We start from the raw sequence: 23,143 nt of genomic DNA, 5'->3' as shown, positions 1-23,143 counted from the left end.
CTTCCTCTCTTCAACTGAGGAAAGGTCAAACAAACCACAGCCTCCTGGGACTGGAGGTGAAGTAGAGACCTCAAGAGTGTTCAGGGATAAATGTTGATGCCTAAGCCCTGTACCGGACTGTACATTTAAAGACCTCCTGAATTCGCACCCATGGCTCTCTGCAGGAGCCCTGGAATCGGCCCGTGGTTATCAACCCACTAGAATGACTGTCATCCTGCTGGACAAGGACAGGCACAGAGCTCAGAAAGGATCAGAGCTGAGGGGCAAGTTGAATGCTACTGAGATCCTTCACACTCAGCCCAGGGACCTAAATGGAGGCTCCCTGGGGCTTCCTTGTAGTTGAGGGCAGGGCATATCCTCCTAACATAGCCCCTGGAAAGTCAAGCCCTGAAAAGGCTTGTGTAGGATAGGAAACTCCTTCTTTTGGGTTTAGCTATCCACAGCTCCACTTTGTGTTCACCCACAACTCAGACTCCCACTCTTGCCTCTAGGGACATGCCAACCATAACCCTAGCCCCGACAACTTTACCCAGTCTCCCAAGAATCTGCTCCCATTCCTCTACCTCACCCTGTATCCATGCCCTGCACTCCATGACTTCATCCCATCTCCTATAGTCCCTATCCCTGCAGCCCCGCCCTCTGTCTCATGACCCCAGCCCCCACCACCTTGCCCGGTCTCCCACACCCCTGTCTGCCCTCCAGAAAACAGGAAGTGTTGGGAGTCACGGCTCTGGGAGTAAGTGCAGGAAACCGGGCTTATCTTGCTCTGCAGCCCTGACCCCTGGCCTTGTGCCGGGTAGGGGGCGCCAGGGGCAGTCCAAGGACAGAGCCTGCTCACCTGGTGAGTCCTGGCTGCCTCTTTCTTGAGCCACAAAACTGTCACAACTGGACTGGTATCAACAAGGCCTAGCCAGTGCACCGTTAAGCTTCCCAGGGTACTTCAGACTGTTGTCTCCTCCAGAGACAGCAGCAGAAATCACACCTACACGGCAAGGGACCCAAGAGCTAGTACCCCAGGATGTCACACTTCCCTCACAACAGGCACTGTACTGCTGCCAAGGGTCTGACCTTCCCATTTCCACCCAAACAAGGACTCACTTCCCATAGCAGGTGTTACCTCTTTGCTGCCTATTCCAGATTCTATTGGAGCAGGGTGTGTGGTGTGTGTGTTTCTGTGTTTACAAAGCTAAATCTTCCTGAGGAGGGGGCAGGATGGAGACGGTCCCTCCCCCCCTCCCACCCCCAGGGTCCTGGAGGCCACTGGTGGGGACAATGGGCCTCAACACCTGCTTCACTCTTCTCCCCCCCCCTCCCCCCAACACCAGCCCAGTAATATGTGCTTCCTGGAGTAAAGGCCTTGTTTATTTCCAGTTAGCCACAGCTGAAGCAAGCAGCCTTCTTGCACACCTGCAGGTCTTGCAAGGGTCTAGTGCCCACAAGGCTAGGTACTCTGCAGGTCTGGGAGCAGATATTTCCCATCTCCACAGGCCTGTGCATAGTGTTGCCCAAGCCTTCCAGGAGCCCAGTTGGTTTTTTTGTTTTGTTTTTTCATTATTTCTTTTTTCTTTTTGGTTTTTCGAGACAGGGTTTCTCTGTATCATTTTGGAGGCTGTCCTGGAACTCGCTCTGTAGGCCAAGCTGGCTTCGAACTCACAGAGATCCGCCTGCCTCTGCCTCCCGAGTGCTGGGATTAAAGGCGTGCGCCACCACCGCCCAGCTTTTCATTATTTCTTGTTTATTTGTTTTATTTAGCCGAACCTCCCTTTACATCTACTACAGGATTTCATAGTGCTGGTGTGATATCTACCAATGGATTGGCCTATGAATGATGAACTTGAACCAGGCCTGGGCCTACTCATACACAGCTGTTAACTAGAAAAAAAAATATGCTTCAGGAATCTGTGTGCCATCCTTGCACAGTGGCAGCCATGCTAATCTCCTCGTATCATTTCAGTTTTACTGTATGTGTTGCCAAAGTGAGCCCGACTTTAGGAATGTAGCAGTAAGGATGTGCCAACCAATCCTTACTGCTCCTTTTACTCAGCTTTCCCACACACCTAGGCTAGCGTGGTAGGTGGCAGGAGAGGGAAACGCGGTCCTAACACAGAAGACGCTACAGCCCTCACTCTCTGCTGCATCATGGGAGGGTTATTAACACACAAGTAGCAAATTGGGATTTGCAAACCAAAGGACTAGCTCGTCATCCTGCTGTTGCCCAAGTTCCAGATGTTCTTTCAAAGGATCCTAGTCGTGGGAGGCCGTGGTACCCAGTCTCCCTTCAAAGCCTGCCAGTCTCCATCTTCCAGGATTACATATGGAGGCCTGGTTCCTCGGCTGCCGGAAATTGCACAGGCCTGGCCAGTGCCTTGGGGGGTCCCATTCGTAATCCTCACAGCCCTTCCTTTTGGGCCATAGCCCGACCTCCCTGGAAAGTCAAGTCCTGAGAAGACTTGTGTGGGATAGGCAACACCAGTAAGTCTCCAGCCCCATGTCTCAGCCCCTGTACCTTCAAGGTCTGCTCTAGCTGGTCAGCAGCCAGCAACCGTGGGGCAGTTTCTGTGCTGGGCTATGTTAGATGTGCATGAGGAGGATATGCCCTGCTAACAACTACAAGGAAGCCTCAGGGAGCCTCCATTTAGGTCCCTGGGCTGAGTGTGAAGGACCTAGGATCTCAGTAGCATTCAACTTGCCCCTCAGCTCTGATCCTTTCTGAGCTCTGTGCCTGTCCTTGTCCTGCAAGATGACAGTCATTCTAGTGGTTTGATAACCACGGGCCGATTCCAGGGCTCCTGCAGAGAGCCATGGGTGCGAATTCAGGAGGTCTTTAAATGTACAGTCCGGTACAGGACTTAGGCATCAACATTTATCCCTGAACACTCTTGAGGTCTCTACTTCACCTCCAGTCCCAGGAGGCTGTGGTTTGTTTGACCTTTCCTCAGTTGAAGAGAGGAAGGTGGGAATCAGGACTCCCTATTGCCTACCTCCCCAGTCTGATTGCTCTAAACAGTAGGACAGGACAGCAAGATGGGCAGTGTCTGTGGGATGCTCACTAGGATTCAGGTGATTTCTCAGTAGGATCTAAAGTTGGAGCAAGAATAAGTACAGATTGGCTTGCAAAATGGGTTCATGGGTGTCTCCATGGAAGGCTGTCCATACTGCCCTCTTTCAGCTAAGAGCCCAGACTTTCTCCAGATCCCACTTGGCCACTCTTTATAGTCAAGTTCTCCTGCCCTATGACTTACATTTCAAAAAAAACTGGACCTTTTTCTCTGCACTGGGACATTGGCTATAACCCAGCGTGCCCAATAGAGCTCATTAATATAAACCATTAGTGCCAGGCCCATAGTCATCTACCTCCTCCACTGGTATTTCCTGATACAAGATACTAACATCCAGATTCTAGGGCTAGGATCCTGCAATGGCACAGGCTTCCCCTCATCATTCACACACACACACACACACACACACACACACCATTTTAGGCCCTCTCTGGCACACCCCCACCTTGTAGTTTTCCACACTGCCTCCTACCCCATGGAGCAGAACCAAAATGTCCTATATTTGTGATCTAAGGTGGCTTGTGAGACCATTAGAAATCTGAACCATAGATTCAGAAAGCTCCATTTCCCTTCTACACACCACACTCTAGGTCCAGAGCTGGCCCAAGCTCTTCAAGTACTTGACTGTGTAATCAAGGAAGGTCCTATACCCTCTCCATGTCTCAGCTCCCTCAACTGTGAAAAGAAACAAAAGGCCCCACTGGGCAGACCACATGTACACCAAGGAATGGAGGCATGAAGAACTTCAGGGCTATTGCTTGTTCTTTTATTATTTATTTATTTATTTATTTATTTTGGTTTTTCGAGAAAGGGTTTCTCTGTGGCTTTGGAGGCTGTCCTGGAAGTCGCTCTGTAGACTAGACCAGGTTGGCCTCGAACTCACAGAAATCCTCCTGCCTCTGCCTCTCAAGTGCTGGGAGGTACTCTTGAGGCTCTTTGGCTCCACATCCTATTATGAGGCAAGGAGGCTGGGGGACATTGCCTCTTTCTGTTCAGGGCTTGAATCATTGAAGAGCAGACTCCCAGGCTTATGTAGGTACTGGGGTCAGCCTAGTTAGTTCAACAGGCAATCTGGGGCAGTTTGTGGAGTTGTCCCCTACCCCCACCCTACCCTACCCATCCCCCAGGGGCAGCAGGAAATGGCCTGGTCTAGTTTGTGGCCAGGGCAGCAAGGCTGGCTTCCTCTAAGTCCTGTTTCCTTTATCCGGTTGTTTTGCTCTGAATCCACCAAGCTCAGGCTTCCCCTCCTCTCCATTTCCACCCTCTCCTCCGGTCCAGAGTTGGGCAGGACGGATGTGTGACGTTTTAACACCCCTAACCAGATTGTGGGATGGGGGTAGGGGGCTTCCCTGCCTTAGACACTACTTGAGGACAGGTCCAACATCCCACCCATGCCCCCTGCTGTATGAAGCTGGGAGCTACAAATATTGTCACTGCTCAGGTGTGAAATTTCCAAGCAGCAGATCCCTAGGTGGTTCAGGGCCCATAATCAGTCAGGAAAAAGTAGAAGAATCAGGCCACATCACTAGCTCCATTTATTGGGGCCTCACTGGGTGTGTGGAAGAATGGCCATGAAGGAGGGTGCTCTCTTCTCCACATCCTGGGCCTTTGAGTGCAGGCAATCTGAGCTGAGAGAGGGGACACTGTCAAAACACCAACCAAAGTTTGTTTCCAGTCTTCTGCGAGGGGTGGGAATAAGAACAGGGGCAGAGCTAGAATTCACCGGTGGCCATGGCACTCAGTGCAAAGAGCTTCTCCCAGCAGGTGGCGACAGCGTACAGGGCACGTAGCAGGAGCCGCCTCCGGCTGGGACGCTGCTGTACTGGACGCTGCTGTACTGGACGCTTCTTGGGCTGCAGGATCTGCTAGTGGGGACCAGCTGTGAGTGCATACAGATCCTGTACCCTCGCCCTTATCTCACAGCTCAGGCTTAGACCTGAGGGAAGTGGGTTGCAGCCAGGCCAATACTTGAGCCCGAAGCCTCAGGCCATTGGTACTGCAGTCCTTAGGGAAAGGGCAGATTGAGGATACATACCCTACTGGATGTTCGGCAGTGCCTGTGAATCACTGCCTTGGTGCGTACCGCCACTGTCCATGCCGCTTTCTCTAATGCATTGTGGGGAACTCCAGCCATGCTCCTAAGAAGGGTCTGACCCAGAGACTCAATAGACAGTAGGATACTATGCTCCTGAGATGGAAAGGGACAAAAGCCAGGGCAGGGGGTGGAGGTGGGGCCTGAGGAGGGAACAGGTAGGTGTAGGTTGGGGATACCCCCCATACCTTTTGGGCATTGCAGGAGGCCCCTGGCTGTCCCTGACCTCCACCAGCTCCAGTCAGGTTTTTCTGAACGAAGTGGTGGTGTCGGGACCCAGGCTTTGTATGCTGGGCTCCCATCCCAGCCCATTGCATGGCAACCTGCAAGTCCTGGAAGATGACAGCTTGGTAGTGGCGGAGTACCTCCTGGACACTGCAGGACTGGGACCCAGCCCAGCCCAGAGCAGACTCAAGAGATGCCAGCAGCAGTGGTAGTACATAGACAGTGGACTTGAGGGGCACCTGGAGAGGACACCAGGTTGGGGTTGAGAACCTAAGCCTTCCAGCACAAGGAATGGCCCCATAGACAGTTGGAGTCACCACAAAGGGTGCCCTCTCATCTTTGCGATGGTAGGATTGAAAATCTCATCAGACTCTGGCTATGGCTTATGAACTATATGTTCTGTGACATTTGTGGTGTGTGTAGTAGGGGCATCAGGAAGTACTTTCACTGAGCCCAGGAAGGAGACAGAAAGCAGGTGCCATCAACAAGGGGTAGCACTATGGTTTACATTGGAGAGGCAGGAAAGTTAACACCTAGAACCATGGATGTGCAAGGGCTCACTGGCCTTGTACAGGGAGTGGGAGAACAGTAAGAAATGACCCCCAGTACAGCCTCACCCCTGAACATGCCCACCCCACACCCTGACAATGGATGCTTGCTCTCTCACATACATCTCATGCCCTGTGGGTGAGCAAGACAGGGTCTGGGGTAGAACCACCCTGTTCTCATGCAGTATGGGAACTCCAATCTCTCCCTCAAGAGCTCTGCTGCAACCAGTCAACCCCCAAGACAAACCAACAAAAAACAACTAGGGCAGAAACAATGGCTCAAAACTCCGAGACCCCCAATGGAAGAGGAAGGATGGAGGAAAGGAGGCCTAGAGACAGCAAAAGAAGCAAAGCCCCAAGCAAAGCTGCCAACAAGCTTCCTCCCGCCCCAAATGGAAAGGACCGGTGCTGGGGGAAAGATCATACACTAGGGAGCCAGATGAAGGTCCCCAGGACCCCAGCTCCTCCAAAAGGAGGCAGTTTCCAAACCTGCCTCTAGGCCCCCAGCTTACTTGGGCTGGAAAATTAATCTTGTGAACCCAGCAAAATGACAGGACTCAGCTTTCCAGCCCTGGCAGAAGAGCTGAACTGAACATAACACAAACTCCCACATAGAGGTGGGTGCGGGTAGGGGCTCCTGCCTGGGATACTAGTACCAACAACTAAAGAACAATGTAGTAGCACCCTTTTGAAAGTCATTTGGAACCATGGCTAATGGAGGGGTACTGAGAATAGCCCATCACACCACATTAAGAACAAGAGCCGATTCAGCCAGTAAGACACCCAGCAACAACATGGGACAAGCTGACTGCCCAGGGAGTCCCTACAACTCGGGCTTAACCCAGTATAAGAGGATGGGGTTCTGGGAAGACCAGGACAAAAGCACCAACAATGGTCATTTTACTGGTTACCATCATAAACATCTGGGGGTTTCTATGAAGTACAGGGAAACAGCCTCCCCTGGGTTGTGCCCATGCCTAGACCCTTGACCCAGGCCAGCCCTTTCCCCCAGGCCCCAACTGCTCACCATAGGCCTCTCAGGGTCTGGCCTTCCCTTATTCCCTCTAGCAGGCCACACACATGATCCTGGGGTCCTCAGGTCTTTGGATTGCCAATGAAGTAGGCAACTGGCAGCCACACCAGGTACTCTATCGGCTGATGAGGCCTCCCTGGTGAGAGCTGGGGGGCAGGTGGAGAGGTGTTTGAAGTTGGCTCCTCCAGCAAAGGAGGGAGGGAGCAACAAGGGAGGGAAGGAAAGTCCAGTAAGCCAGCCCTGCCCTTAACCCCTCCCCACCCTCTATCCAGTCATTTCAATTAACCTGACTGGAGCACAGCAGCTGCCTGTTGCAGCAGATCTGAGGCTGCTCTGGGTCTTGGATTGAGTCTCCAGCCCCATGGAAACCCCAGCTCTGTCTCAATGGGTAGAGAGCAATAGTCTCTCCTGATAGGCGGGCCTGCCACCAGTCCCCAAACCATATCCAGACAAACCTGTCCCAGCAGGTCTGGAACTTGGGACTTCCCGGACTTCTACCGCTGGCCCCACTTCACCCCTTCAGACCTCGGGGTCATCTAGGAGTAGGAGGTCCAGTCCCAGGGTTTCTGTTTTGCTCTAGCACAGCAGCAGCCTCTGGAACACATTTAATCTCCTGCTGAACAAAGCTCAACTTCCAGCTGAAGAAAAGCGAAGGTATGAGCTGGTGAGCTGGCCCCGCAGGGTAAGGCGCTCACTGCCAAGCCTTGACAACCTGAGTTTGATCCCAGGGACCAACACACTAGAAGAGAAGGCTCTTTAAGCTATCCTCTGACCTCCACAAGTATGCTGTGGTATACACGCACTGCAATAAATAAATGTGATACACAAGGAGTTGCTGACCATCTCAGCAACAACAACAACAAAATCCTCTATTCCCTCAGAGAGGGAAAAATAACCTGGTCATTACAGACTCATCAGACCTTTCCACAGCCCTACAGGAAACTTTACCCAAGTGCCCTCTTCTGTAACTGCTCTACTGCACTCAGTTTGAGAGTTGGGAACAATCAAAAGGAACAGCAACCACCAGCAGCCTGATACTATAGTCAAGTCCTTTCCCCTTCCAGCTGTAAAGGAACCACTGAGCTGGGCAGTGATGGCGCTCGCCTTTAATCCCAGCACTTGGGAGGCAGAGGCAGGTGGATCTCAGTGAGTTCAAGGCCAGTCCAGTCTATAGAGTGAGTTCCAGATGGCCAATGGGTATGGCCCCTCATCATAAGGAGCCCTGTGGATCTTTCTATGGAAATATCCAAGGAGCTCTCCTAGATATGCCTCAGGACAGGAGCAGAAGGTACTTCCCCAAGCCAGCACCTAACTGACCTGTCGAGCATCAACCAGCAAGTCCAGATGCTTACAGAACAATGGAGACTTCTTTTACAGCTTGGTCCCCATGTGACCTTCAGCCTCTTGTATCACAGAGCCCCCATTCTATATATAGCCTGTACTTCCAAGATCTTCTCCATAAAATATCAGCAAGTCCTTGGTACCCCAACTATGTTTTTTTCTGGAGCACCAAGCACTTGCAGGAGGCTACAACCAAACCAGACTGGCCATGACCACCACTCAAGGGGATAGGAGTCAAAGATAAGACAGGAAAGAAAAAGACAAAGAAAAAAAAAAAAAGACACCCTAGCCCCAATATAACTCTATAAAAATCTTTAATGAATGAAAGATATACAGTGTAGGCTCTGTGTTCATTGTCCAAGTGCTGCCCTTTGCAAAGTGCTCTGTCTTCCACCCCAGCTATCAGAAGGTGTTTTTAATACGGGCAGCTACCAGCACTAGTATTTCCCCAATCTTTCTCTGCCAGTTGGTGATATCCTTGGACACAGCACACCATAGTTCTCCATGCCGGGGCTCTGCATTCTCACAGCGCTTCCTCACCTCTTCCTGTTGCTCCTGGGGAGACCAAAGGGTACTTTAGGTAGGGTTTCTTATTAGGTACACACTGAGCCTTGCAGATCTGGCCCCAGCAGAGTTCATGTCCCCTCCTCTTGGGCACATGGCGTCCATGTCAGTGCATCTTGTGTTAACTTATGTCAGACTCCCTACCTCTGGTTCACACAAGTTGCCGGGTGCACCATCTCTGTACTAGGCACTTCCTGGATTCAACAAGGTCTGACTACTACATCCAAAGAGGATCCCTGGACACCCTGGCCACCCTTGCCTTATGAGCATGCTCCAACAAACCTCAACTGGGGATGGGCTGCTGGACCTGACCACTTCCTTTCCCCCTCCCCATGGGCTGGATGGAGCTTTCTATTGTCTCAGAAGTGGCTAGGGGAACAGGCAGGACATTACTGCACACTGGTGTTCTAGTGCAGTCTCACCTCAGTGCCATGTTGCAGCTCAAATTTGTAGAAGAAGGCCCAGGCATCCCCCAGATCTGAGTCGATCTTCACAGTGCGATGGAACCACTCCCGCGCCTTGGTGATCTTTCGTTCACTCCAGAACAGCCTGTTATGAGAACAAGTACTTAGAGCAAGGGGCAATGCCTGTTGGGCTTGGGATTCACTCTTCTGTGTGGGTTATCAGCTGTATCTTGCTCCTGGTGAGACCACAGGCCAAGGCCCATGTTACAGAATGCCTGAGTCATGGTCCAGAGATACCTGGAGGTCACTTCAGATCCTTCACTGAGCCTAACTGCTTTTTTTTTTTTTTTGGTTTTTACGAGACAGGGTTTCTCTGTATTGTTTTGGAGGCTATCGGTCCAGCCCGGCCTCGAACTCACAGAGATCCGCCTGCCTCTGCCTCCCGAGTGCTGGGATTAAAGGCGTGCGCCACCACTGCCCGGCTGCTTTTTGTTTTTGTGAGACAGGGTTTCTCTGTGTAACAGCCCTGGCTGTCCTGGAACTCACTTTGTAGACCACAGAGATCCATCTGCCTCGGCCTCCCAAGTGCTGAGATTAAAGACGTGCACCACCACTGGCCGGCTCCCCCAACTGCTTTTTATAACATTTAAACAAAGCAAAGATCTTAACTTTCTTTTTCTTTCGAGACAGGGTATCCGTGTGTAGCTTATCCTGGAGCATATCCTGGAACCAGCTCTGGTAAACCAGGCTGGTCTCAAACTCACAGAGATCCACCTGCCTCTGCCTCCCAAGTGTTGGGATTAAAGGCATGTGCTGCCGCCGCCACCACCACCACCACCACCACCACCACCACCACCACCACCACCACCACCACCACCACCACCACCACCACCACCACCCGGCAAGATCTTAACTTCTTAAAACTACTATTTTTTCTGGGTCAGATACAATATGAAACTAACCTTGACAAACATTACAGCTGATTATAAAAATCTGAAATTTCAGACTGTTGCTCAGTAACTTACCAACCATGGACTATCCTGACTTGTCCAGCCTCTTGTAGCAACATAAGCAAACACAAAGGTTTCTACAGGTCAGCTCTAGGGACCTGTAGCTCTATGGCACTTAGACCATAGCACACATGACTGTTTTGCTTGACACTCACACTTGAAAACCAGATTGAAGAGGAGCCTTGCAGAAGGCCAAGAAACTAGACTGTTAGAAACCAGTTTAGAAATGGGGTGTGGTGGCATATGACTTTAATCTCAGCACTTGGAAGGCAGAGGCAGGTAGATCTCTGAGTTCTAAGCCAACTTGATCTATAGAGAGAGTTCTAGGGCAACCAGGGCTACAAAGAAAAACATTACCTCAAAGAAGGGAGGGAAGGAGGGAGGGAAGGAAAGAAGGAAGGAAGGAAGGAAGGAAGGAAGGAAGGAAGGAAGGAAGGAAGGAAGGAAGGAAACCAACTTAGGGTCTCCATGGACACCCTCCCCAACTGGTAGTTAGTGTAAGATAGCAGGATGAACAATGAGAAAGACAGCATAGCATGCTGTGGGGAACACTTTGGCAGGCTCAGGACTTGGGCTGTATTCACCCTCCCTCCCTTAGTGAGGCAGCTGGTGCACAGCTAACCTTTCTACTGCAGGCAGCTGTTTGGGTTGCTCTCAGGTACCAAATGGAGTATTTTCATGCTGATAACTTGATTGTTTTTTAAGCCATGTAGTGCTCTTAATTGCTTGGTGTTAGATAAACTGTGATTTAAAGAGCATAAACTCAAGATAGTAGGCACATGGATCATCGGCTTGGGAACAGCAAGGAGTGACTTATTTACTTTAACAAAGCCTTCTGTGAAGTTTATGGCTGCTCTGTCTGAGGGCACATAGATGTTACTCTGGGAAAAGGAAGCCCAAGCTAGGAAGGTTGGGTCTAAAGCTTCCTTCATCTGCTAGGGCCACAGATACTACAAATGTGCCTAGGTAGCAATGTGAAGGCAGGTTCACCAGACATGCGTACTTAATGTCACCCAAACAGAACCAAACTAGTTCTGGTTCTAAGTCTCTGCCTCCATCACCACCACCCGTAGCACAACCTTGTGCTGGGAGGTGATAGGAGACCACTTGATGACATTGCAGATGATCCATGGTTAATCACTTCTGTACTCCAAGACAATGGATTACAGTCAGGGCTATTCCCAGGACCAGCTGAGTTCTGCTAACACAGTAAAAGTAAAAACTTGACTCAAGCTCCTTCAAAGGGGCTTGGTAGTTAAATTCTGGGGGGGTCCAATATCAACAAATCTGTCCAACATGTAATCTAGGTCCCATATGGTACTGAAACAAAGAGAACAGCCCCATCAGATGCCTGGTACTGAGGAAAACCCAAAAAACCCAGGAGGCCTGAGAAGAGGGGGGAGGTGACCAGACAGATTTCTAGACAGCACCTCAAGACCTCCACCAAGAGAATGCTGCCCAGAAGACTGAAGCAGGGGTTCTGGCAGCTGAGGCCCAAGTGGCTCATCCTGCAGGCAAAGTCAGCATCCTCAGGCAAAGATGCTGACGAAATTATACCAGGACCCCAAGGATAAGCAAAACCCCAGAACTACTCGCTACTCACTTAGCCACTGCTAAAAGCACATGGGGGTCATGTTCACATTTCTTCAGGGCATCCACACTCTTGGTCTTTCTCTGGGGCCTTGCCTCAAGGAAGACAGCTTCAGACCACAGGATACCTGAAATACAGAAGCAAAAATCTGCCCTTCAACCTCACTTCTGACTTCAGAAATGCACTCTATTCCTCAGGCTGTCCCAAAAGGAGTATACTGATGCCAACCCCAAGGGCCTGAAGTATCCACCTACCCTGTAACCTGCTGAATTACAGCAGCCTTGCCCAGAACAGACTGGACAGTGCTCTGGATGATAGCTGCAAGTTTTCATTCTTACCAAGTCAGCAAGCCGGCAATGGGCAATGGTAATCTGAAAGTACTATCTCATACTGCTATTAAGAGACAATAGCTTCTAGGACAGCAGGGCTACACAGAGAATCCCAGCCTCGAGAAACAGAAAATAAACAAACATACAAAAATACAATAACCAGGTATGGGACACATGCCTGTAATCCCAGCACTTGAGAAGGCAACAGCTGAGGCAGGGCCATCATGATTTAAAAGCCAACCTAAGCTACAAAGTAAGAATCTAGCAAAAAACAAACAAAAGAACACAAACAAACAAACAAAAAACCCACCTACCACTACTAGCACCAAAACAAAAAACCTTAGCTAGGCATGGTAGCACAGCCTTGTAATTTTAACACTTGGGAAGTGGAATCAGAAGAATAGGGAATTCAAAGTCAGCCTTTACTACATAGTGAGTACACTAAGAAGAGATTTTTGAGTAGTAGGGTAAAGGCAATCTCTATATCCTCCTTTTAAACTCCAAATTTTTTTCAAGTGATATATACATTTTTTTGGTTTTCCTTCCTTTCTTCTTCTTTTTTTTTTTTTCTCCAAGACAGGGTTTCTGTAAGTATTCTTGGTTGTCCTGGAACTCACTCTGTAGACCAGGTTTGCCTCAAACTTAAGAGATTCACCTGCCTTTTGTTTTCCAAGTGCTGGGATTAAAGGCACACACCACCCAGCTACATTTCTTTTTTGTTTGTTTGTTTTGTTTTTTGAGACAGGGTTTCTCTGTATTGTTTTGGAGATTGTCCTGGAACTCGCTCTGTAGACAAGGCTGGCCTCGAACTCACCTGCCTCTGCCTCCACCAACGCCTGGCCCAGCTACATTTCTGATACACCACATGTAAGTAAAATAATAAGTTAAATCTTGACCAAAACAGAAAAGAAAAAAAATAGTACTGCAGAATATGAAATCAAACTCTCCCATATTGAGACTGAGGATTTAATCTGAAGTCCTTTGTAACCAAATCTGTGATGCTAGATAAAATGGGACACACAAAGTACGTCTTAGAGGGGTCACTGGGAGTCAGTCTCATCCCACAGATTTCCTCCATGCTATACCAGAGAGCCAGAAGCCCTTACCTGAATTGGGGCACTCCTGCAGTGCCTTGGCCATGAGTGTGTTGGCAATGTTCTTCAGCCCTGCACGGTATTCCAGTCGCACTGACTCCAACCTAGGAAGACAGACCCAGGGATGTCCCAGACCCATTAGTTACTCCAGCTGGCCTTCTGCCAGAGACCCTTTTAAAGGCTTTTAAATTTTTTGTTGTCATGAATGTGTACACACACACACACACACACACACACACACACACACACACACACACACACACACACACACACACAGAAATCAGAGGACCAATCTGGAAATGGTTCGCACCACTGCTCCCAATGGGTTCCATGGGCCAAACTCAGATTGCCAGGCTTGCTCAGCAAGCACTCTTTCCACTGGACTTGCCAGCAAAAGGAAGGTTCTTGTCTCTTGGAAGGTGGCTGGAATTCCATACTCTACAGATATGGCAGCACTGGTATCCACAGCCTGGTACCAAAGCAGCAGCCCCATCTGAGATCCCAGATCCCATAGGATCCAGATATAAGTGAAGATATCAGAATAAGCCCACACCATAATCACATGAGAGGCACCCAAGAACTACCCTTTCCAGCAATGTTCTCTCTTATTCCAGCCTAACCCCTAGCTAGACTCCACATCCATTACCTGTAATGTGGCCCAAGCTTGCATAACTTACTACCCTCCTGTTTTGACCTCCTAGGTACTAAGATTGTGGGTGCAGAGCACCATACTTTGCTCTCTTTGGTAAGTTTCTTCATGTTCCAGAAGATCTTGCCTATGTTACTTCTATAGTCCACTTTCTTAGTTCCATTCGCTGATTTTTTTTTTTTTTTTGATTTTTCGAGGCAGGGTTTCTCTGTGGCTTTGGAGTTTGGAGGCTGTCCTGGAACTAGCTAATGTAGACCAGGCTGGTCTCGAACTCAAAGAGATCCGCCTGCCTCTGCCTCCCGAGTGCTGGGATTAAAGGCGTGCGCCACCAACGCCCGGCCCATTCGCTGATATCTTAAAGCCCTTCACCAGAAGCCCACTCGCCATCTAGATCCAGCTCTCCCAAGGCAGGGACTGTGACTCCTCATAGAAGCTGCCCTCAGGAGCCTGGGCTGAAGTAAGAAGGAGCTGAGTAAGGTCAGCCTCCAAAGGGGGAGATGAGCCAATTACCAAGGACTCACCACAGCCCAGGATTCTTTGGGTTTTTTAGACGAGACTTCTCCAAAATGGCCCGAGCACGAGTCAGCTGCCCAATTTTTTCTTCTAGCCGGGAAAGTAAGAGCCACAGTGGTGTGGAGTGAGGACATTTCTTTAGCTGTGACCAAAAAAAAAATAGAGTAAAATAAGAGCTCAGAGCATCCAAAGTTGTGAGACTTGTAGTCAGCTTCCAAGAACACTTCAAGCTGTTAGACATGTACTTCATACTCTGCATGTGGATCTACAGACATGGCTCTGTGGTGTGCTCATGTAAACAGGTGTGTGTAGTTGTGCTGTGTACATATACACAAAGGATGTCTGTAGGACTTTATGTATATGTGTCATGCACATGTGTATACAGGATGTGCACTTCAATGTATACAGCCATGCTGCATACAAAGCATACACTGAGTATACATTATACATATATCCCAAACACAGTGTGTGCAGCTTTGTAGAAAGAAAAGCATAGTATCCATAGCAAAAGGAAGGATAAAAATTCAGTCTCAAGCACAAAATTCTATCACAGACCACTGGCCCTCCGCTTCTTTCAAAAGTGTGGGAAATTGACCAATGTTATGCTGTTCCCTGAGATATCCCCGCCCTGCCCCCAAGACAGGGTTTCTCTGTGTAGCCCCAGCTGTCCTGCAACTCACTTTGTAGAGCAGGCTGAATTAGAACTCACAGAGATCTACCTGCCTCTGCCTCCCGAGTGCTGGGATTAAAGGTGTGCGCCACCACCGCCCGGCCTAAGACATCTTGATAGCGGCTCACCCCCTGATTGTAGGCCTCCCGGGCCTTCTCCATCAGTTCCCCCTGCTCTTCAATCTGCCCCTTCATCATCCACAGCTTGGGGAAGTCTTCATAGTGCCTCAGAGCCTCCTCACATAGTTCCTGGGCAGCAGTGATGTTCCCCAACACCCACTCCAGCTTCACAGACTTCATGAATACCTGCAAAGCAGACAAGCACCGTCATACCAGAGTACTTCCACCATTTCTGGATGCTAACTACTTCACATCACACACATGATGTCAGAGACAACGTTCACACATGTCTGTCCTGTACATCGTAAGTTGTTGTACGTAGCTCTTTTGCATATACAAAAGGTAAAAAGGTATAGATAAATAAAGGAATTTTTTTTGTTTTCAAGACAGAGTTTCTCTATGTTGCCCTGTATACCAAGCTGGCCTTGAACTCACAGAGATTCACCTGCCCCTGCCTCCTGAGTGCTGGGATTAAAGGTATACACCACCACCGCCCAGCTAAAGAAATGCATTTTAAAGTCCTACTCATCTCACTCCTTCCCAATGCCATGCCTGAGCCAAGAGGCACTCTGCCAACACTGCCCCACCCACCAGTCACCACTTACACGGGCAGTGGGTGCGCTGCTCCGTGCCTTGGCCAGCAGCCTCCGGGCTCGCTCGTATTCATTGTTCTCTGACTCCAGTTTCACAGCCGCCAGCCAAATCTCTTCGCTGTTGGGGTTGGCCTGGAGAACAAGCACAGCTGCATCAAAAGGGCTCAAAACAAAAGTGACCAGGACTAGATCACACTTAATCAAGAACAGACAGTCTGAGAACTAAACTGGGCCTCACTCTGATACAGAACTAGTATGTTTCTGCACAAGCTAAGAAATGTAGACCTCAGTTTACCTGGGAAAGAAAAAGGAAACACACACACACACACACACACACACACACACCTTTTACTCTTGTACAGAGATGAAGCCTCCATGACACTGAAGCAATGCTCTAGGATCCATCTAAAAAAAGCACGGCCTCTCAAACTATGAGTAGATCACTCACATCTTTGTGTCAGGATCTGCTCTATCTAACTTCATCCCTTCTCCTCAGGTAGTCATACTAGTTGCCCATGTGGTCAGGATAGATCAAGGTACAGATATTGAAGTGTAAAGGACTCCCACAGGCATGGACCAAGCTACACAAACTCAGAATCCACGGAACATAAAAGAAGTGCCCTCAAAACTTGTACTTATGCTCCTTAGAGACTTCTGCAACATGGCCTTGGTGTCTATGGTCATGACAAGTAAACCTCCTTAAAATTTTGGCGCACACACTTGAGAAGAAAACTGTATGTAGAAAGGACATCAGTTATCTGGCACAGCACTATCACCTGTTCCTGCAGTCTCTTCAGGTAACCAAGTTAGCTCTTCTGGTGCTTATTTACAACAGACAAACTTTACTGTTGCCCTGGGCTAAGATACTAGACTGACATTTATATAGCACTGTGACTTATCAAAAAGAATTCAACATGCTATCATAAAATATTAGGATTATTATTTTTTTGTAGAAAAAAATTTAAATGTTACATGTGGGCTAGGGAGATGGCTTAGTGTGTAAAGTGCTTACTGGACCCACATAAAAGCCAGGCATGGCAAAGCACATCTGTAACTCTAGTACTAGAGGGTGTAGTCAGATGAATTCTAAAGACTAATTGGTAACCAGGTGAACCAAAATGATGAGCTGTAAGTTCCAGGTTCATTGAAACAGCTTGTCCTTAAAACAAAACAAACAAACAAACAAAAAAAACCAGGATGTGTCAGGTAGTCCAGCAATCAGGAGGCAGAGGCAGAGAGGCAAAGGGAGTTCGAGACCGGCCGGTTTCAGAGATACAGGATGGCCAAGACACAGAAAAATCATGTCTAGGAGAAAGGAAAAAAAAGCAGAAAGTGATATAGGAAGACACTCTAGGTTGATCTCTAGCTTATACACACCCCCCCCCACACACACACTATGTGTGTTGTAACAGCTAGGTTTCATTAGACCAGTAAATGTAGCTGTTTTAATAGAACTCCACTCTCACAAAGGCAGTAAAGCATCCAGGCAGCTTACATTGTGGTCTTGTACTCTGGAATACCTGGCCTACAGTCACACGAAGTAGAAGGGACTAAGAGGTCAATGTTGCTGGTTGGGATGTTCCTCATGCTTAGGCCCCCTAGATGAGGCCACACACACAATCCAGTGTCTCTAGACTAGATCATGGCATATCCCAAGGAATATGCACAGGGTAAGCTCTAAGGCCACAGCAGCACCAATGCTGAGTTTGTGTTCGTGGCCCCATCCAGTACAGGCATCCTTTACCTACCTGGAAGGCCAGGGCCAAGATGCTCCTTGCGGCAGGCACATCCCCTGCCAGCCACTTGGATTTGGCACCCATGAGCCACAGCACCTCTGCCTTGGGGCAGTGGGCCACGGCCCTCTGCAGGAGTGCTTCCAGAGACTCCCTGTAAGAAAGAGGCCATAGTCACTAGGGTCAGGACCATAAATCAGAGCACACAGTCATCAAGATGCTGAAAAGACAGTTACCACTCCAAAGTTCGGTACTATTAATGATTTACGAGATTTTACGATGGGGAGAGTGTGGGGAAATCTTTCTTTCCCATAAAGAATCTAAAATCAACTACTGAAGAGGGCTCTATAAAGCAAAGCATTGTTTAAACAGCAAAGCCTTTTACAGCCATGTATCCTGGGGGCAGTGATAACATGGCAGTCTGGTGACAGTGAAGGTCCTTTTATCTTGAAGCACAGAGGACACCCTGAATTTGTTGATAAAGATTAAGGTCCCTGACACCCATAACCCCTTCCCCCCACCAAAAAAAAAAAAGTCTTATTGAGAGTGATTTTAGGACACTACTGAATAAGAGCTCTTGTCAGCCTTGGATACTGGGTATATCATCTCTGGAATATCTATGGTCCACCACCTCCTTTACTGATGACCCCTATGGGCCTCATGTGTTCAGCTGTAAGTCAAAGAACACACAAAAGTGCCTACAGAAGCAACACCATGGTCCCCAGAGCCCTGGGCCCAAGTACTGACGACTTTCCCCATCATTCTGTAAGCTAGCAGCAGAGAAAAAAATAAGTTAGTAGGAGGAAACTAACCATTGAAACACTTGAGTGGATAACAGTATACATTTAAGCTTTGAGTCATGAAGTCTCAACCTCAACCCACACCTGACATGACAGGATCCCATACAAGTCAGCACTTAAGACAAGTGACATTCTACAAGGTGAGTCATTGGGATCATTTTACCAAGTCCTCAAGCTCCCCAATGAGTTAACTCTGAAATACCAAGCCAGCTGGCACGGGAGGAAGAGGCCCTGTAGAAACTAACATTAACTAACACCAGAAAAGAAAAAAGGGCTCAAAGTCCCAGCTGCAATGTTGGTGAAACCAGCAAGGTCTGTGCCCACCCAACACAGGGAAGAGCTGAGAACCCAAAAGAGAATGACACAGGGTGCTCAGGGACATGAGTTCTATACCCCAGGGAATTACACATTTAAAACAAGAAACTACAATGCCTAATTTAATCAGCATTTACAGCCAATAAGGCCGACCCAAAGGTTTTTCCAATTAAAGAGTACAATTAAAGAAAATTGTCAGGGACCTCCTTCTGTGTACAAAAACCAGCCAAACCCCAGAAAGCCAGTGCAGCTTAAATGAAAAACAGACTGCATGGGCCCTGACACTGTACTGCCCACTGCTGGAGACAGTGCCCAAGCACTGACAGCCTGCACTGGACACTCTTAGACCCATGGGGCACCAGTAAAAACTAGTGATAATCCAATCATAGAAGGGCATAAAGAATAAGGCAGTTTCACAGTTGCAAGGGCCATATAAGTGCCTGTTCTCACTGTAACCTGCTCATGATCACAGAGGAACAGATTCAAAACAGTGTCACTTGCAGATCTTCATGAAAGTGAGATCTGAATCCAGTATTATGCAGATAGGAAGCGGAAAGTGCCCACATACCTGGTACCATGGTTCTTCTCAAAGTATGCAGCTCTCAACCACACACTCTTCTTGCTGGGGAAGACTTGTAGGGCATAGGCATAGATGGCTCGTGCACACTCCAGAGCATTATGGGCCACACACTAGAGCAGAGAGACACCAAGAGGAAGGTAGTTTAGGACTGCATGGGGCAGATGATAATACTTTTTCAAGCCTCTTGCACTTCTAAGTAATGATATCTAGTGCTGTGGCACTGATCTAATTAATTTTAAGACAAGGTTACCTGAGGATAGGGACACAAATGCTAAAAAAAAAAGTTCAGAAGGTATCCTTCTGGCCCCCTAGCTTGCAAGAAGAACTAGTAAGAGGAGTAGCAGTTTTTTTACCTGCAAGATAACAAATGCAGCCTTTAATCCCAGCACTTAGGAGGCAGAGGTAGGTAGATCTCTTAAGTTCTAAGACAGCCAGGACTGTTATAAGAGAAACCCTGTCTCAAAAAAAAAAAAAAAAAAAAAGAAAGAAAGAAAAACAGAAAACAAAAGATAAATGCACATAAATATGCATATGTGTAGGGCTATAACTAAGGTACGAGCACGAGTGTGTACCATTACACACTGCCTTCAACTCAGAGTCTACCTGCCTGTCTCCTAAGTGCTGGGATTAAAGGCATGAGCCACCACCGCCCAGCTTATATGCTGCTTTTTAATTAATACTATATATTTTCCACTAAAAAGGTTAAGCCATGGGGCTGCAGAGATGGCTCAGTGGTTAAGAGCACCACCTGTTCTTCCAGAGGACCTGGGTTCAACTCCTGGCACCCACATGGCTGCTCACAACTGTCTGTAATTCCAGTTTCAGGGGATCTGGCATCTTCACATACATGTCAAACAAAATACCAAATGCACATTAAAAAAAAAAAAAGGTTAAACCCATTCAAAACCTGTACAAGACAAATCAATACAAAGAGGATGAGAAGTCCACTAATCTAGTAGAATCACAGCAGACATTAGGCTCTGCTTCCTTTCCCCACCCCTACCCCAATCTTCCAATACCAACAATTGAATCCAAGGCCACAGTTTTGTAGAGATAAACAAGCATTCTACCATTAAGCTACTTTCTTCACCCTTTCCTATTTGTAATTTTGCAATAGTCTCACTCAATTCCCAGGCTGGCCTTGAATCTGCAATCTTATCTTAGATGTCTGAATAGCTGCGGTTATGGAGCTGTATATACCATCAGGCCTAGATCCTCTAGTTTGGTTTTTGTTGTTTTGTTTTGTTTTTTTGTTTGTTTGTTTTCATATTCAAGTGATTTTAGAGGTTGGAGAGATGACTCAGTGGTTAAGAGCACTTGCTATTCTTATAGTGGATCCAAGTTTGGATCCCAGCAGATAGTTCACACATAACTCCAGCTCCAGGGGATATGACACCTTCTTCCGGCCTTTGCAGACAGACACATGCCATATGTATACACACATATACACATGCATATTCACATGCACAAAAATAAAAATAAAGTCTTAAAAAAAAACCAGGATTCATATACATAAAGTAATAGGCTGGAGAAATGGCTCAGCGGTTAGGAGCACTGGTTGTTCTTCCAGAAGACCCAAGAGTTTGGCTGCCAGCACCCACATGGTGGCTCACAACAACTGTCGGTAACTCCAGTCCCATGGGATCCATCACTTACTTCTGGCCTCCTTGAGCACTGAATGCACACAGTGCACAGACATACACATAATACCCATACACATAAAATAAAACAAAGCAAATAGAAAGAAAAAGTGATAGGTAATGAACTAGCAAGATGGCTTAGTAAGTTAAGACACTTAGCAACAGGCCTGACACGCTGAGTTCAATTTCTAGGACTAACACAGTAGAAAGAACCAAGTCCCATGCAAGTTGTCTTCAGACTTTTGCATACATTCTGTAGCATGTGTACACACACCCAAAATTTTTTTTAGTGATGGGTAATACCAAATAAGAAGGTCAGTCACCAAATGCAGTGATAACTCTGATGAGAGGTAGTTTAACCTCTCATGGTGACTATGAGACCCAACTGTTATGGTGGAAGTTCCACCCAAGCCTCCCTCCCCTATCTCCCTCCAAACCCTGCTGCATCTCAGAAAGTCCTCCTCCAGAGATGCTCAAAACCACTCCCACAGGGCATTTAAACTGCCTCCCAGAAACTAGACCGGTTTTTCGGTCTTTCCCAGCTCCTCTCTGGGGGACTGGAAAGCCATGCGAGAGCATTGCATCCATTAAACATGGGCTTTTTCTAATTCAGTTTGATTTGATTTTATTTTGATTGCTACATTGGTGGAGAGGCTTATCAGGGTGCAGAAACTTTTCACCAATAACAAACTAGACGTGTTCAGATACTTGTTTTTAGGTCTCCCTCCCGGGGAGAAATCACTTCCTTCTATATTCTACAGATAGCACTCAGGAGGCAAAGGCAGGCAGATCTCTGAGTTTGAGGCCTGCCTGATCTACAGAACGAATTCCAGGACAGCCAGGGCTACACAGAGAAACCCTGTCTTCAAAAAACAAACAAACAAAGACAAATAGTGACAAACTATTACAACTGTAAATGGCAAAACTGCCAGAGTGGAGCTGGGTTGTGGTGGTACACACCTTTAATCCCAGTACTTGGGAGGCTAATGCAGGAGGATCTCTGTGGCTTTGAGGCCAGCCTGATCTACACAGTGAGTTCTAGGCCAAACAGACCTAAAGGCTGAGGTGTAGCTGTAGTCACAGCTACATATATATAACTTACACAGGGAAGTTACCTGGTCATTCAAAACTCCTCAGATAGTTAGATATCTTCACAGAGAGATGTCAAAGACCCACAATGTATGTAGAAACAGGTATAGAAGGAACAGAGGTATGCCAAGATTTTGATCAGATGCGATCCTTCCTATATCACATGGCCTGACTCTGACTCAACCACCAGAGAATCAAGAAGGGCCTTTTCTGAGGTGTTATACCCTGATCAGAAGTATCCAGAGAAGCCAGACTCTAGACAGGGCAAACCTGTTCTATACTCTTTTGTGTGGCTGCTAACCAAAGCAATGAGGTCAGCTGCAAAGATTTTTAGAACCTCTTCTGCTTTAGCTGCCTACAGCATCAAGTAACAGTGTCCAGGGCCCATGGTAGGAAGGAGCACTGAGCACCCCATGTTTCTAAGCATACTAGAAACATTACTTCTCATTCCTGCATGAAAAAGAAAAACAGCTATGGTTACTGAGTAAATGTGGTTAAGTGACAATGAAAAATGAGAAAAGCTGGGCAGGACAGCACATGCCTGAAATCCCAGTACTCCCGAAGCAGAGACAGGTAAGAGGGTTCTGAGTTCAGGCCAACCTAGACTACCTCAAAAAAGCAAACAAGGAAAAGAAAGGAAGAATGAACAAGCTAAAATCATTCTTAGACTTCTCATATTTTTGTTATCTTCAGAGTGGTGTCTAATAAAGGCTCCAAATTTATTAAAAGCAATGAGAGAGATACAAAACATGCAATTTTGTGTTTAGAATAAAGAAGCTGTCACAACCAAGTGCTAGGTTCTTTTAGATACAAAGGAATTTTCACTCAACACAGAGAACATGTATTTAGTGCTCTCTCTATATGAATATATTTGTATATGCATTCTAGTACTGCAAGTTGAAGCTAATGCTTTATGTATGCTAGGCATATGCTTCGCCACTGAACAATACTTTCAGCCTCAGCCCCAATATGATGGAAAAAAACCCTTTGACCTACCTCTAGACTCAAAGAGTAAAGTTTGTATTAGCATACACAAGGCCATTCCATAGGCTGTAAAGCCAATAGCTCAGTTCTGTGTCACAATGCACATATTACTTTCAAGAGATTCGCACAGAGACAGCATAACTAAAAGATGAATCACTGGTCTACCCA

At 47.6% G+C, this 23,143-nt stretch overlaps 2 protein-coding genes and 1 non-coding gene across 6 annotated transcripts in view; all 3 read right to left on the bottom strand.

Moving 5' to 3' along the window:
• Positions 1-1,875: 1,875 nt before the first annotated feature.
• On the bottom strand, positions 1,876-1,984 carry LOC121134621. The gene has a single exon (XR_005871712.1). It is a non-coding gene; the product is annotated as a U6 spliceosomal RNA (small nuclear RNA).
• Positions 1,985-4,187: 2,203 nt separating this feature from the next.
• CUNH20orf204 (chromosome unknown C20orf204 homolog) lies at positions 4,188-8,564 on the bottom strand. 4 transcript variants are annotated; one of them, XM_040732756.1, is made up of 6 exons: positions 7,413-8,564; positions 6,952-7,103; positions 5,340-5,615; positions 5,095-5,247; positions 4,783-4,924; positions 4,188-4,687 (listed from the first exon to the last, which is right to left on the bottom strand). In XM_040732756.1, the coding sequence occupies exons 2-6, from the start codon at positions 6,952-6,954 to the stop codon at positions 4,572-4,574; spliced, it is 690 nt and encodes a 229-aa protein (XP_040588690.1). In that variant the 5' UTR covers positions 6,955-7,103; positions 7,413-8,564; the 3' UTR covers positions 4,188-4,571. The 4 variants fall into 4 exon arrangements, with proteins under 4 accessions (XP_040588690.1, XP_040588691.1, XP_040588692.1 ...); XM_040732757.1 differs by having other exon boundaries at positions 4,783-4,921; positions 7,413-8,550; XM_040732758.1 differs by having other exon boundaries at positions 4,578-4,924; positions 7,413-8,553.
• A 31-nt stretch (positions 8,565-8,595) lies between these two features.
• The window catches only part of Prpf6 (pre-mRNA processing factor 6), a 52,243-nt gene continuing 37,695 nt past the window's right edge, over positions 8,596-23,143 (bottom strand). The window contains exons 13-21 of the mRNA XM_005074555.4: positions 19,251-19,372; positions 17,583-17,721; positions 15,847-15,966; positions 15,251-15,427; positions 14,461-14,594; positions 13,303-13,394; positions 11,880-11,994; positions 9,285-9,411; positions 8,596-8,853 (exon numbers count right to left, since the gene is read on the bottom strand). Of these exons, the coding sequence (XP_005074612.1) occupies positions 8,701-8,853; positions 9,285-9,411; positions 11,880-11,994; positions 13,303-13,394; positions 14,461-14,594; positions 15,251-15,427; positions 15,847-15,966; positions 17,583-17,721; positions 19,251-19,372 (1,179 nt within the window). The 3' untranslated portion in view covers positions 8,596-8,700. The remainder of the gene's footprint in view (positions 8,854-9,284; positions 9,412-11,879; positions 11,995-13,302; positions 13,395-14,460; positions 14,595-15,250; positions 15,428-15,846; positions 15,967-17,582; positions 17,722-19,250; positions 19,373-23,143) is intronic.

This window comes from Mesocricetus auratus, unplaced genomic scaffold, assembly GCF_017639785.1.
Source record: "Mesocricetus auratus isolate SY011 unplaced genomic scaffold, BCM_Maur_2.0 Super-Scaffold_100028, whole genome shotgun sequence".
Classification (NCBI taxonomy): Eukaryota; Metazoa; Chordata; class Mammalia; order Rodentia; family Cricetidae; genus Mesocricetus; species Mesocricetus auratus.
The sequence above is the reverse complement of the archived record's forward strand: the minus strand, read 5'-3'. Positions and strand labels throughout refer to the sequence as shown.

What these genes read in the sequence shown, in the direction of transcription:
- CUNH20orf204 (XM_040732756.1), bottom strand. An exon ending in ACTGCCGAACATCCAGTAGG is followed by an intron (nt 4,925 to 5,094) that starts GTATGTATCCTC and finishes GGTCCCCACTAG; the next exon opens with CAGATCCTGCAGCCCAAGAA. An exon ending in ACTGAGTGCCATGGCCACCG is followed by an intron (nt 4,688 to 4,782) that starts GTGAATTCTAGC and finishes CCCCTCTCTCAG; the next exon opens with CTCAGATTGCCTGCACTCAA.